Here is a 15,571-nt window from a genome sequence, read left to right on the forward strand (position 1 = left end):
TATAACAAATACATCAGTTCTGTCTGAAACCTGCATTCCTATTATGTGGTATATAAATATATGTTGTTTTGCCTGCCAAATAATTAGATTTTTAGTTTTTCTTCCCTATCACATCCTGAGATTTACACAGCACAGGCCTTTCTGGCAGAGTGTGATATATTAATATATATATTATACACACACACTGTATAGAACTACAGGGGGTGTCAAACTCAAATCACATAAAGAGCCAAAATCTCAAACACAGGCTCAGTGGCGGAACTTTTTATTCAGATCCATAGTGTTAGTAGAAGTATAGCTCCTTTCTCACCCTGAGACACCATATCACATGCCATCCTCTTGTATTATTCTGAAAATAAGAACACTCGTGTCTACGTGAAGCATGAACATATATTAGAGAGGAACTAAACCCAAAAGTATATAAAAAAAAAAAATATATACACGGGTGGGGTCCTGCGTTGTCCTGGCGCCCGTCCGCAAGCCTCCACGCTGCCATCTTCGTCTCTTCTTCCGGGTTCTTCATCCTACGTCACCTAACCACCTAACCCTGGTGCGGGATAGGGTGACCTAGGATGGGAAAAAAAAAAAAACTTCACGATCACACTACACTACGATGTACATGTAAGGCGCTTGGATGCAGCAGTCACCACGGGCGCTAAAAATGCACAGACAGGCCGAATTCGGCCGGCGGACCTTGTGTTTGACACTTGCGCTTTAGAAGGAAAGCAGTTATTAGTATTCTGTATATCTGCAACTGTAATTTTGTTGAAAAACCAAAAATGAAATAGACACACACCATTATTCCAATTAATATACTAAATTTAATTTACAAAAAATAAATACATACACATATATGAAACTTTTGTTTTCTCATTAGGATGACACAACCATCTTGCCCATGTAGTGACTGCATCTTTGTAACGGTGAGCCTCTCATACTTGTCTAGCCTATGCTGCCTCACTTCTTTCCCGTGTTAGATAACACAGCCTGGCACTTCCAGGCCTAGCAGCCATTCCCTAAACCATCTCTAGCCTGAGGGAGCGACTTCACATCTCTATAGAACCTGCACTGGTGATTTGCTGTGCAGGCTGTGACAAAGCAAAGGGCGCTGAAGAAACACAGGCCAGGCGAGTATGAGGAGATTAGGAAGCTCTTTGCAGAGACACCGAACTCTGTGCATGGCAAACGACATTGGGATTGAAACAAAGTAAAACCTTCACTTTGCAAAAAATACCCCTGTAAAAATAAAGATTAAAAAAATTGATTTTGTAAATATCACTTTGTTTCAATTTATGCACCAAAATAGGTGGACATTTACTTTAAAAGTTTATATACTCTACTAAATCTGGGTCAGCATTTTTTTTTTTAAGATTAAAAATATGTGTTTTAAACAACATGAAGATCTATACATACAAACAGCAGAAACTGAAATGCAATAAAAGCAAATTATTTTAACACCACACTGTCCTAGGAAACAACTGGAAAGATCCATATCAAATGAATCTAGAAAAAGAATGAAAAAAGCAACGAAGATGTCAAAAATTTGGGAACCCATGTTATGCAATCTGACAAGCAGAGCAAAATCTCACTGATGACCTTCCATAGCACATTAATGTTGTTGATACGGTTTTAATAAATACATTGGTTCGACCAGAAAGTAAAAATCACAATTTTTTTTTCGCTTTAAACTGACAGAATATTTAGGTAAATAATATTTTACAGAAAAGTAGTAACAGTCTGCAGCTATTCAGGCAGGTATATGGCTTCTCAGTCTTAAGCTGACCTTTATTTAAGACATTGCCCTACTCCCCGAATGCAGCCGCACAGTTGCTTTTTAGAAAGATTTCCCACCATGTCCTCTTCATCCTGCAAATGTGTGGCCTTATTTATTGGCATGGGGAGAGCTGTGCTCTGCAGGAAAGCTGTTGGCTGCAATGAGAACAGATCCCCATCAGAATAAATAGAGGCATGACTTACATGAACAGGGTGAGGACACTTTTTGAAGAAATCCTGAGGTCTTGTTTGCACAGACACTATATGCACTAAACTACCCAAGTAATTGAAGCAGTGTTCTCTCTGCATTCAAAGTGCTGCAAATGCAACAAAAATGAATAGTCAGGTATTGCCTAAATATTGCATCTAATACTTGGGCCAAAACAACTCCAGTCATGGCAGGGTACAGGATAAAAACTATATACCAAGATCTTAAAGCTGTAGATGGAGAAATTATCCAGCTGTCAGGACCAGACGAGTTTATTACTGCATCTGAACAGTGTAAATATCGTAGCACCCTTTTCCGTCCATAACTGCCCCATGTCATCGCTGAGGAGCAAAGTTCACTCTCCTGCCATTCATAATGTAAAACCTGAGAGCAACCAACATTTATTAAACATTTCACCTGAAGTGTAAAAGTTGAAGATGTTAACAAGAGTGAGAGATTTTGACACTAGGCCAGAATTTTTACATGAAATATCTTCTTTCCAAAAAATGTTGATATAAACTTGAACTTATAAAATAAGGGGATAGAGTCTGTATAAAAATGTATATTTTAGCCAGAAAGCTAATAAATATTAGAATCACTATGCAATATTTCCTAAATGTATTAAGATTTAAGAATGGCAAATTCACTTTGATCCTTTGTGCATCTTTTCTGTTGTACATTTATTTTCTTCGCCCACTCAGGCTTTTCAATTCTTCCAGCTCTTTTTCCTTAAGGTGGGATTCTGCTGTGGTCTCGGAGAGCTATTACATAAAAAAAATAATTTTAGAATAAATATAAAAATGCAATACAAAGGCTGTAAAAGGACAGAAGTTGACCATTTCAAGACCTGATTAGATAACTGTTGGCAAACACTTATATGGATGAGCAAATATTTTAAAAGAATTGGTATAAATGTGAAAACATCCTAAATACTTTCCTAGTCTGAACTACTAGCATACTTGTTTCAGAATATATTAAAGTCAAATAATATTTCCAGACAGGTAGAAGACAACAGTGGCAGTCTTCAAAGATTTCCTATGAAACTAGCTTATAAATAGTGGCATTCTCAGACTGTGGATAAAATGTTATCACAGGTACTCAGCATTCTGTAGCATGAGTGTGTACCTTCAGTATATCGCCTCACCCCAATGTAATGCTTCATATATTGTGCCTTTTGCTCCCTCTGATGCCAATACCCATAGCTTTCATTCAAACACCCATGTCAGCCTGCTGCAAAACGGACTTCCCTGGGTTTCAAATACTTCTATATATACAATGCCAAAATAAATCCAGTGTATTGAATACTTGGAGTGTACTGCCTGCATCATGGAGGACAGATTTTACCACACAAAGGAGTTTCTTAAGTGATAAGGCACTCCCTGTCCTTATACTTGTGGGTGAACTCATCAGTCAAGTGTCTAAATTAAGAAATAAACCAAAATCAATATTGGTTTTCATTCTCTTACCATGTCAAGTAATATGTCTACTTTCAGACGAAGCAAGTTATTTTCTTCTTCCAGCTGTAGATTTCTCTTTCGAAGGCGCTGGAGTTCTTTCTGTGATCCAGTTCCACCTGATTCTGTAATTAGTAGGAAAGTAATAAAGCTCATAAGCAAGGGAAAAACGATAAAAAACGAGATTACATTGCAAGTTTAATTTGTCAACTCTATACCTTTACTTGTTTAAATCATCTACCACTGAGTGAATATCTAGACTGACCATGCTGAACTCATTTTAAATAATGCTAATTTTGTTGAAGTTAGCAAAACACCTTAGCTGTATACCTATTATACCTATATTGCTTCATTGCCTTTCTGAAACCATCACACTGTATTATTATTATTATTATTAAACAGGATTTATATAGCGCCAACATATTACACAACGCTGTACACTAAATAAGGGTTGCAAATGACCGACAGTGACACAGGAGGAGGAGAGGACTTCCCTGTGGAGTAAGCCCCCAAGAGCTTACAATCTAGGAGGTGGGGGAAGCATCACAAAATAGGAGGGGAGATATGCAATGGTAATGGTTTTAAAGACAGAAGAAAATGTGTGGGCAAGTTAAAAAAAAAATAGGTTTTTAGGGCTCTTTTAAATCAGCACAAAGTAGGAGCAAGCCGAAAAAGGCGAGGAAGACCAGGACGGGGAATGTTTTAATTAATAAATTATTTAGCCAAAATGTGTATGCATTCAACTGATTGGGTAGACCTACAAATTATTTTAAATCCCAAGGCTTTTCAACCTATTATTTTTGTAATTTTACAATCCTACCTATGGAATATATAAAATGTAATTCACTCATTGCGATTTTCTTTATGTAGCTATAGAAATACATCTATGTAATTTTTCCTACCAGTAATCCACTGTCCGTTATCAAATTTTAAACTTTGTCCGGCAATACTTATAGTAGGAGCACCAAAATCTAGACCCAATTCGACTTCTTTGGTTGACCGATCCAACTAGAGATGAAGAACAAAAAAAACAAATTTAAAGATTAAAGTAAATTTAGAAGACAGACAACAACTGAAATATGCTTATAGATAGACATATAACTCAATTTTTGGAACTGTGTATTGTAGAAGTAAATGCTCGCTAACAATCTACACAAGGATATTTAATACATACATACGTATAATTTGGTAATCATTAGGAGATTTACAATTTGATATTTATAATTTAAAGAACCACTAGTGTGAAATACTATTATATTTTGATATTTTATTTATTTATGCATGTACTTATTACATGTAATAATAGCAGTACATGAAATTCTCCATTTCTTCTTTTACATCCCTTCGTAAATCTCTCTCCACATTCACGTGAAAGCTAGAAAAGGCATTTTGATCAAACATAGTCAGGTTTTAAGTTGTTAGGTGGTTGTCCTTATTTTTCCAAAGGTCATGAATACAGCAACTTAATTTATTTATATAGAACTATATCATATACAAGAAAAGATAAGATAGGAATCCCCTGAGGAAGCCAAACGGCAAAACTTGTCGGGTTTGAGAAGACGGTACTTTTTATGTGATCACTAAATACGAGATTGTAATACCTAAACTGATTGTTTATACCCTAGCCTTAATCGCATATCTTTTTGCAATACAACATCTATTCGCCATAAAATGCCCCTCTTTTCTTGTATATGATATTTATTGTAACAGGACTGGCTCAAAACTAGTTGAAAGAATGTAAGGAAAAAGCTCAATCTTCTTCTCTCTCTAATTTTTACTATATCATTATGTAACTACAGACAAATAACTGATGTCATACCACAAAGGCAGGAAAAGATCATACTTAACAACATACCGCGTGCAAATTGGAAAGAGACGCCGATTTTCTAGGTGGCGTTTTCTTTGGGCTAAAAGTGTTGCCGAACAAAGGCATCTTGCCCATGGACCTAATGGACTCCAGCGCTGATCCAAAACTATATTTAATGAAGTTTTCCTTCAAATAAAAAGAAAAAAAAAGCACAGTTAAAAAACAATATTTACACCAAAGAAAATTTATTTTAAAAAAAGCAGATTATTTGTAGGACAGCTAAAACCTACAATTACATGCTGCTGCTTGAAATGTAAAATAAACATAATCTGTCTTATCCTGGTAATCTATGAGCAAGATTCAGATTGCTTTAGAGGATTTACAGGATCCTTCTTCCAGTTTCAGAAGATTTGGAAAGAGGAATCCATTTAATTATCCGGCGTTTTCATAGACATGCATAGTTTATCTTAGCGGTCCCCAACCTTTCGGACCTCACAGACCACTAAACTCATCATTTTAAATCCCGCAGACCATAAATATGAATTTTTGTAAAAAGATAAATACATTTGTAAAATAATGATCTCCCTAATGGGGCTGACAAGGACTGTGGAGGCTCTGATTCATTGATCAGCTCACGGTGAAGTATTACTATTGTAACTATTATCATTAGTTGCATTATCTTTAGTATTGGTAAAGAAATGCAAAATATCAGTTTGCTTTTTCTCACTCATTATGGGTTTCTTTCATTCGAATCTAAGACCAAACAAGAAATGTTAGTTATCAAAGTCAAACTACAGTTGACAATCGAAAATCTGGCTATCGATAGTCCAGATTGAATTTCAGATCGCATTTTCAATACAGGAACTGCAGTACACTGTTTGGCCACTAATGTTTCAATGGCGCTATTCTGCAGAAACAGCTGTTAGGTCATGCTTGTACACTACATACACTTTGAGATGTCCCCGCTGCCTGCTCCCTGGAATTGTGCCAGATGTCCGGGTGCTGCGAGAGGAAGTCTGGCCTGTGTGTGGGGGAAAAGTATAAAAAAAAATCCAGAACTTTCGAAAATCCAGCACTCCTCAGGTCTGGAGGTTGCCAGATTTTAGACTGTCAACTGTATTTGAGGTTAATAAATATAACAGTTAAAGAAAATACAGTTAAGGACAGATGTTCCTTCTGCAATAAAATACACTTATCTCCCTAATTCCTGTCTTCTTGCTGTGCATGTGCAAGAGCTGCACATGCACAGCATAAGATTCTGGGATAATGGGTGCTACATCATCCATGCCCAGCCAATCAAGATTGCTGAAGATCTGAACTAGGAAGAGGAGCAGAAAATAGATGGAGCTACCCATGATGGAAGAGGGATGAGTGAGTGTATTTATAAAATTACTATCAGGCAGGTAGGAATATTTTACTGCCATACATTTTATTCTGCAATAAAGGACTGGCCTGATGGAAATTTTTTTATTTCTAGAGCTTAGATCTGCTTTAAAGTCATGTTTAGACTACTGCACAAATTACTGGCCCCAGAACCGACTGACAAACACGAGGTGCCTAGGAGCAGTACCAGGCTGTCCCTGCTGGGCTTTTATAGGTGTTTGCAATATCCCAGCAAAATATTCTTTTTTGTGTGTGATATGTGAAATGCCTGAGATGCTCGTACATGCGCAGAAGGAGCACCCAAGAGTCTCCCGGGATGCGTGAGGAATCCCAGGAGGCTTTGCTCTCCCATTCATTCTCCACCGCTTAGGCGATTGAGAATTTAAAGCTGTGCTGCACCCTTTTTTTTTTTTTTTTTTTTTTTTTAAAAAGAGGACTTTGCACTTAAAAAAAAAACAAATACACAGAATTTTTACTTAACATAAGAGAGTCGTCTTTCCTTTTATGTAAAGTGAAAATTGTGAGTTTAGGTACATTTGCCATGGCAATCAAGACTTAAAGGGGCAGTGCTGCACCCTTTAAAAAAAAAAACAACATTTTTACTTTATTTAGAAGAGTTGTCTACCTTGTAAAGTAAAAATGTTGTGTTTAGGAACGCTCTAACCAGCATTTGTAAAAAGTGGTTTTACACACTAAACTTACACCACATAATATTAACACTTACATAATATTAATCTGCACATGTCCTTACACCTTTTATAAAATAATAACACTTACATTTGTATTGTGTATTGTAATATTTTACGTACAGTAAGCATACAGTGCATGTAATACCACACACAGCTCTCAGGATGCAATAATGATAACAAGGAGAAGTAACTAAATAAATCCTATGCAGGTAAACGTCTAATCAGAACAACGTTACGAGTTACACAGAACACCACAACCACCTTACCTATCTCTTCACCACAACTAAGAAACAACAGAAAAACCAGCGCTCACATAGCGCTCACTGGTTCCAACACTGCGCATGCGCACAAACAGTCAAATCCACGTACTAAGCAACGTGTGGAAGAAACCACCCATCTGCCTCATAGAAGTGTGTCTGAATACTTCTGAATTGTAATATTTTAATAATTAAGTGTAATTTGTTTAATATTATCAATTTATGTTTTCATATATTCACATGTGTAAGCCTCGATATATAAATGAACAGCACTATAACCCCCATTATAACCATGGTTTAGTCCACAGCCTTGGTTGCCATAACAACACTTTGCTGCTCAGGCGTCTGGCATTCTGGGTTGTACCAAAATGTAACGGCAAAAAAAAAAACGAACGAATGAATGTAACGTTATTATCTCAGCTCGTGAAATATTTTGTTTACGATTTAATTCCGTGACATTTTAATAAGGAATTCAAAAGAAAACCGCCATTCGCAAAACAGAAAAGTTTTAGTAACGTCCTTTCCGTTTCCATGGTAACCAGCACAGCTAATCAGAGCCTCGTTCTGAATAAGGATTAAACTACTAAATGTTTGGGGTAAGAAATATCTGTGAATGATTCCAAGGAGCTGAACCTAGCATTCTAATTCTGTCTGTATTTTTATGCCAAAAGCTGTACATTGTTTTGCATGAAAATGTATTTTACATAGGCTATAATTCTCAGGCATAACTCACCGAAATATGTCCAATATTTAAATACATTTATTAATAAAATTTAAATAAAAAAACAAAAAAAATCTGTTAAAACAAGGGTGCATAAAAATAGTTTATAGTATACTAATAGTATAACTGTACAGTAGCATGTATTGCTCAGGGGGTTAAATGTCATTTACAAATCAGAATAACTGTCGTTTATATTGCTAGAATAGCTGTTATTCTGAATTTAACAACTGTGACAGGCAGCATAAATATGTAATCACTTGGCTGAGATGACTTGTATTCAAAGGCATTGGAGTATACACAGAAAAGTGATGCAGAAATGTGGACTTATTATTGAAATTATTCCTGCAAAAAAATACATTATTATTCTTTTAAAGCGGAACTAAACCCAAAGAATCACACTTACTTTGATCCCGCAGGTCCGACAATCTGTCGGGAGGTTTCTTCCATCAGGTCCCGATATGCGTCTTCTTCTGCATTCTTCTTCCTAAGTCATCCGATCTTTCATGCAGACGAAAGATTGGGTGACATAGATGGGTAAAAAGATTGCCAATTTCACTGCACATACATAAGATTGGCAATTTTGTTCTTCCATTGATGAAAGGGCTCCTTCTACGCATGCCGGTGATCGGGACATCCACAGAAGAAGCAGCCAAGAGACTCCCAGGATGCCTGACGTAGGTATCTCTGGAGGCCCTGCGCTCCCATTCTGCTATGATTGCCATTGCAAAAAGGAGAGGTGCTGCACCCTTTTTTAAAAATACATAACTACAATTTTTTCTTTAAATAAAAGGGTTGTCTACCCTGCTATGTACAGTAAAAATTTTGAGTTTAAGTTTGCTTTAAGAAGAGTAGAATCCTGGTTGTAGATAGTAACATAGGTTGCTATCGGTTGAAAAAAGACGATTAAGTTCAACCATAAGGAAAATAAACCTGTATATTCTTAGCCAGGGCTTCATGGATCCTTAGGGTTCCTCCAGAGGTTTCTAGGGGTTCCATAAGCAATGAGCATTTTGTGACTCTCAGGTCAGTTTAACACCTATGATCTTTTTGTCTGTCACGCGCATTCAATATTTGACGTTGGAAAGGATCTTTAACAAAAGACTGCACAGAGCATGAACGAGCGCTGTACATACAACGTCATTCTGCTCTATGGAGAGGGGAGTGGGAGAACGACGAAGCAGCACCCCGCTGTGCTCTCTCCCATTCACTTGTAATATGATTGTTCGTTGTTCATCGATCCACCAGGACAGATCCATGAATGACATAGAACGAGCGCTGTACATACGCCAGATTCTTGTCCAATATCAGTCCTGAAGCGATTCCAGACTGGAGGGGGTCAAGGAGAGAGTTGGTGCTCAGGTAATGGGTGAGTCTTTTGTAGACAAGGCGTTCAAGGAGTTTGGAGATATATGGGAGAAGGGAGATAGGGCGGTAGTTGGAGGGTAGGGAGGGGTCCAGTGAGGGACAGTCAAATGTCCAGGCTCACATACTTTAACTGAATTGCATTTAGTTTGCACTGTGTGCCATAAACAATTGCCATGTTTTTTCCTTTTTTTCCTCCCTTTGCATCTCTGTGGTCTTATCCTTTTTACCTGCACTTCCTATATTATTGGTTGGTTAGTTAGTCGCTAAAGGAAAGATTAAGGAAAATGTGTAGTACGTCTGCACAGTGCTTCTCTGCATGGCTGCTTGTAGTCTATACCAGGTATGGGAAACAAAAAAAGAAGTGATTGAATAAGGATCTTCATGGTTTCTATTTTAACAAAGTTGCAAAGTTTAAAATAAATAGACAAAAAGCTTTTTTAAATTTAATTACAATAACATGTTAAGGGCTAAGATTTTATAGTGATTGGGTTTACAAAGTAAATGCTAACTGTCCTTTACTATTTTATTTGCTGTTAGCTAAGAGATGGATTCAATCAATCGTCTTGGTTCCCCAATGGCTTTGTGTGTGGAAGATTTTACTGAACCCCCACTAGAGCAAGAAAAAAGAAGAGAAGCCATTAAAAAATCTGTGCAAGATTTTCAAGCTCGTATCCTTTACTGGTTTTACTGATTATTAAAATTCAATAGATAAATGCTATGAAGTCTTTTTCTGATAAAGTCTTTTGCCTTGTTCTGTTCTTTTTCCTATTGTTCCCTATCACACAACAATAGTTACATTTACAATAAGTTGCTTTAGGTACCTTGGGCAGTAGGATTAAATAAAAAGGTAAAAAGATCTGAGAGGTTTTACAAGTGGCTAATAAGTCACGACACATAATTCTCCTAAGGCACTTGTTAAGTAATTGCACAGGAGAGCCGCTGAATATGTAACAGATGTCCTGCTGCCTTTATCACAATATTCTGATTGTAAGGTCTAACAATCCTATTACAATATTGATGTGTGGAGATAACAGAAATGTAAAGCAATGGAGGATGAACAAAAGATGCAGCAGCTTCTACTAAAACCTGTATACAGTCTCAATTGTCTTCTGTTTCTCATCTGTCTGAACATACTAAAGTTTGTACACTCCTAAGACTACGTACTCACATGCAGTGGTTCTTATCCGATAATCGGCTCAGGGCTGATATCGCATGAGAATCTTGCGTGTGTACAGCCCTCATTGTCCAGTGTCCGAATAACCATTCTGGCGGATCGATGGATGATGAAGGATCGTAATGCAAGTGAAGGGGAGAGAGCACAGCTGTGCCGCTCCTTTGTTCTTCCCTCTCCATAGTGCAGAACGGTGCAGCATTCATTCATGCATGGTGCAGTCGCTGGAAAGGATCGTTAAAGATCGTTTCCAACGACAATTATTGCACCTGTGTACTTAGCCTAAGAGGAACGGGAACCCACGTCATTTGGACTAAGGCTTTGTACACACTTCAAATGATTCCCGTTCGATTATCTCTTCAGGGCTGATATCGAGAATCTGACGTGTGTATAGAACTTGTCCAACATTGTTTATTGATCTGTTCTGGCAGATACACAAATGATGAACAATCGTAATACAAGTGAAGGGGGGAGAGTGCATCGGGGTACGGCTCTTTCATTCTCCCCCCTTCCCTCTCCATAGAGCAGAACGGCACTGATAGCCTATGTACAGCGCTCGTTCATGCATCATTTAGTCTTTTGCTGTTGGAAATTATCCTTTCCAACAACAAAAGTCTAACATGTGTGCACCCTAAGAAAGCACAGAGTCAGGATTCAAGTGCATGAACACTAAAAGCTAAAATGTAGCTTCACGGGTTTACTTTGTTTTATCATATGATATACAACGCGGCTTCTTTACCAAGAGTGACACTGATACTTTTGCTGGTCTGGAGCACCGTCTTTTCTATGTTTTCTTTTATATTATACAATGGGCTTACAATGTCACGACTGATACTGTTACATTTGCTTAATGTTAAATTGTAATATTTATTACTTTTTTTTATTACCGCTCTCTGCAAGTACCACACTTTTTCTTTGGTTATTCTTCTTCTGTATTTTTCTTTATTGTTATTGTCACCCCCAGTTTTTTATTACTAAATAAAAAGTTAATTTAAATATAAAAATAAATAAAAATATAGATTCACTTGACAAAATTTACATGTATACACGGAAATGAGACGCTGACATTTTAGGGTGCTCTCTTCCAGCGATGTCATGTCTGTGTTCCTCCTTTTATCTCAAGATTTACACTATGAAATTGTTCGGGTAATATACCATAACTACAAAACTAGGACCACATTCCCACCATGTTTAATTAGTAGGCATTCCCAGTTCCTGTGTTTGTAATTTATTATCTTATGTTTTATTTTATTTCTTAACCTATTTCTTAGCATTTCTTATTGGCTCAATGGAAAAAGTTTGTCAGAAAATTTCACATTTAGAGGAGCAGATAAGCGCATTCGGTACTCATGATTTGGTAAGATTGTTTTTGTTTTAAATTTTTAGTTTTGGAAAGGATTTCTACATTTGTTAAAATGCATGTGTTTTGCTATGTGCTGCGTTAGATTGCCCATTTTTTTGAATGGGAACCTGTTGCACTGCAGTGGATTGGTTAGAAAGCAATGGTACCCACTATACCAATGATTCTCATGGGCGTTACTATGTGTTATTACATGGGTTTCTGATTGATATGTTTAGGTTTTCTATTTACCATTATTCATATTAATATTTGAGGAGTAATACCTTATATTATATCTATTATTCAATCTGTAATCATTTCTCCCATGTTATTGTATTGTGGTGTTTTAAGATATATGTTGATGTAGGTGATAGAATCTCCTGAGCTGTATGGAATGCTATCCCCTCAAGATCATCATGCTCCAAATTATAAAGTAATTGGATCAAGCATATTAAAGAAAAGTGAACAACTGAAAGGTACCTATTTTATATTGACATGTGCTAGCTTTTTCATCAATGGTATGGTAATCAGAGATTAAGACACATGAGCCTATTTACAGCTTATTTGTCTAAAACTGAATTACCGGGCTAAAAATGAATGGACTGTATTACATCAGTGGCAGTAATGCTAAATATGAGTTTTAGTGTCAGTGAGCACAATAATATTGCCCAGCATTGCTGTCAGAGGCAATAAAAGTAACTCCCAGCATTGGCACCAGAAGCCACAATAATAGCCACGTGCATTGGTATAATTGGATTCAATAATACCCCCTAGCATTGTTGTCAAATTAATAATAATTAAAATTAATAATAATTAAAAATAATTACTCCCAGCACTTGTGTCAACTACTACAAATAACATTCAACATTGGTATCAGTGACAGCAATAATTTCTGCCAGCACTGGTGTCAATGGAAGAACTATTAACCCCCCCATCCCGGCACTGGTAGTCAGTACAGTTCTGTTAACCCCTCCTTACTGGTTGTTAATGCTGGTATTAAAACCCTTTCCCCCACGATAACCTGAATTTTTGGTAACTGGCGGTAGTAGGTTTTGAAAGTTTAGGTATACTTTAAAGATGATTTAACAATAGCAGTTTTTCATGTTAGAGGGTTCATGTCAAGGGTTTACAGTTCATTTGATGCATAACAAACAGCATCAATGCCTAGTTAAAGAAACAGCGTAAATTAATTGTTTGCTTGGAGGCATGTTTTTTTCTAATAGGGGTAATGGAAAATGGAAAAAACAAGTGTCATGGTATTGAATAGGGATGAGCGAGCAAGAATAGAAGTTCGATCTCGGAGCGAATTGGACCTTTCTCGCTTACCGAAAATGTAACAAATGTATCATTTGTAAGAGATACTTATATTACAATGTCAGGAGGTTCTCCTTTGCCGGGCATCTTCTCAATGATTGCAGCTGTGGCTGCATTCATTGAGAAGAGTGTGCGATCCCCGGGATCGCACACTGTTCTCTCAGGGAATCCTGTAAATCCTCCTGTTTCAATTTCCTCGATCTTTCGAAATCAGAAGTTCAAGGAACTTTTCACGAGAATGCCGGAGGCATTCTCGCTCATCCCTAGTATTGAATTCCCTATTTGTACATTAAAAGGTTCCACATAAAAACATAAACTTTAATGCCAAAAATATATGAGAAACCTAACCTTACTAAAATACCTGACATAAACATTTACAAAATATGTATTAAATACAGTACTGAAGCAGAACATGTTTGCTACAGTATAAATATAGTTGTATAAACTTCTATGTAACTAGTGCCATAGGAACGGGTTGTAAAAGTTTCGATTGAGGGCCAGCAAGGACCCTTCTCATGTCCACTGTCTGGAACTTCACTGTTGTACAGAGATCTTCTAATATATACAGTGTGTGCATATATATAAATAGTTAATATATATAATTTATATATATATATTTATTTAATATGTAATATATATATATAATATGTACATATGTAATGTGTAATATGTAATCTACAGCAGGGGAAACAGGTATTGAACACATCAACTTTTTTCTCAGTAAATGTGTTTTTAATGGGGCTAATGACTTGAAATTTACACCAGATGTCGGTAACAACCCAAGTAATCCACACATACAAAAAAAATCAAAACAAAATGTCCATAAATTAAATTATGTGTAACAAAGTGGAACTGTGCAGGGAACAAGTATTGGACACACTTACTGAATGTTCGTATAAATACTTAGTAGAAAAGCCCTTGTTGGTGAGCTTCAAGATGCCTTATACATGCATTACTCAGATGTTATTTTGGCCCATTCTTCCACACAAACTGTCTTTCAATCTTGATGGTTCTAGGAGCCTCTTCTCTGAACTCCGATCTTCAGTTCTTTTCATAGATTTTCAATTGGATTGAGCCATTCTAGCAGCTTTATTTTCTTTATCTGAAACCAATTGTAGGTCTTGGTGAAATGTTTGTACTCCTTTCATCTTCAGCATCCTGGTAGCTAGCATCAGATCATGATCTTTCAATCTTTTAGTGCAGTTGTGAAAACTATTAAACACTATAATGAACTGGCTCGTATAAAGACTGCCCCAGGAATGGAAGACCAAGTGTTACATCTTCCGCAGAGGATAAGTTTTTAGGTGTTAGCCTCAGAAACTGCAAATAACAGCACCTCAGATTAGTGCCTACATAATTTCTTTATAGATTTTAAGTAGCGGTCACATCTCAACATCAACTGTTCACGGAAATTACCAAATACAAGAAAATAAATAAAATGTTTTTTCTCTTCAAACACAGTGAGGTATGTATTCAAAAAGTGTGTATTTAAAAATATTACATCATAATATACAAAGTTACTTTTGCATTTACATACATTTTACAAACTGTGCTTTTTACAATCAGCAAACCAGGGCTTTGATTCCTCCCCCAGTGTCTGAGATCCTCCAGCTCTGAAAGTTGATTGCAACAGACAATATAAACCTATGCAAGCAGTAATCAAACAAGAGGTTTTCTCGGAATCAATAACACGTCCAAACCCAAGAAATATTCTGTCTCTATCCTTGCCTGAGGAAGCCAAAATGATGAAACGCATCTGGAAGCAAGACAATTTTGGCTGCATTATTTCTATTATGCATTTATACTTCTGTAGGCCTATGAACTGGGCTGCAGTTCAATACCAGGAAAAAAAAAAAACATTGTATAGTGTTGGTGGACTCTACCACAAAAAATATGGTTTACAATCAACACTAGCTTATCATTGTAAAATGCACAGTTCGTAAAATGTGTGTATATGCAAAAGTATCTTTGTATATTATGAGGTAATGCTCTTAAATACAATGCATACTTTACTGTATGCCGAAAAACCCTGCTTTTTTCTTTGCTTGTTGTAAACACAGAAAAGGAAGAAGGATTTATTCTAAGATATA

The 15,571-nt window shown here is 36.6% G+C and overlaps 1 protein-coding gene and 1 long non-coding RNA gene across 2 annotated transcripts; one reads left to right on the forward strand and one right to left on the reverse strand.

Annotated features, from left to right (window-relative positions):
- Window positions 1-798: 798 nt before the first annotated feature.
- On the reverse strand, window positions 799-5,448 carry CBY1 (chibby 1, beta catenin antagonist). The gene is made up of 4 exons (XM_072421095.1): window positions 5,291-5,448; window positions 4,338-4,443; window positions 3,448-3,560; window positions 799-2,742 (listed from the first exon to the last, which is right to left on the reverse strand). Exons 1-4 carry the CDS (start codon window positions 5,375-5,377, stop codon window positions 2,662-2,664), a joined length of 387 nt encoding a protein of 128 aa, XP_072277196.1. The 5' UTR covers window positions 5,378-5,448; the 3' UTR covers window positions 799-2,661.
- Window positions 5,449-7,920: 2,472 nt separating this feature from the next.
- Window positions 7,921-13,342, forward strand: LOC140337369 (uncharacterized). The gene is made up of 4 exons (XR_011922025.1): window positions 7,921-8,167; window positions 10,195-10,325; window positions 12,100-12,185; window positions 12,535-13,342. It is a non-coding gene; the product is annotated as an uncharacterized lncRNA (long non-coding RNA).
- The last annotated feature ends 2,229 nt before the right edge of the window (window positions 13,343-15,571 follow it).

Source organism: Pyxicephalus adspersus, chromosome 8 (assembly GCF_032062135.1).
Source record: "Pyxicephalus adspersus chromosome 8, UCB_Pads_2.0, whole genome shotgun sequence".
Classification (NCBI taxonomy): domain Eukaryota; kingdom Metazoa; phylum Chordata; class Amphibia; order Anura; family Pyxicephalidae; genus Pyxicephalus; species Pyxicephalus adspersus.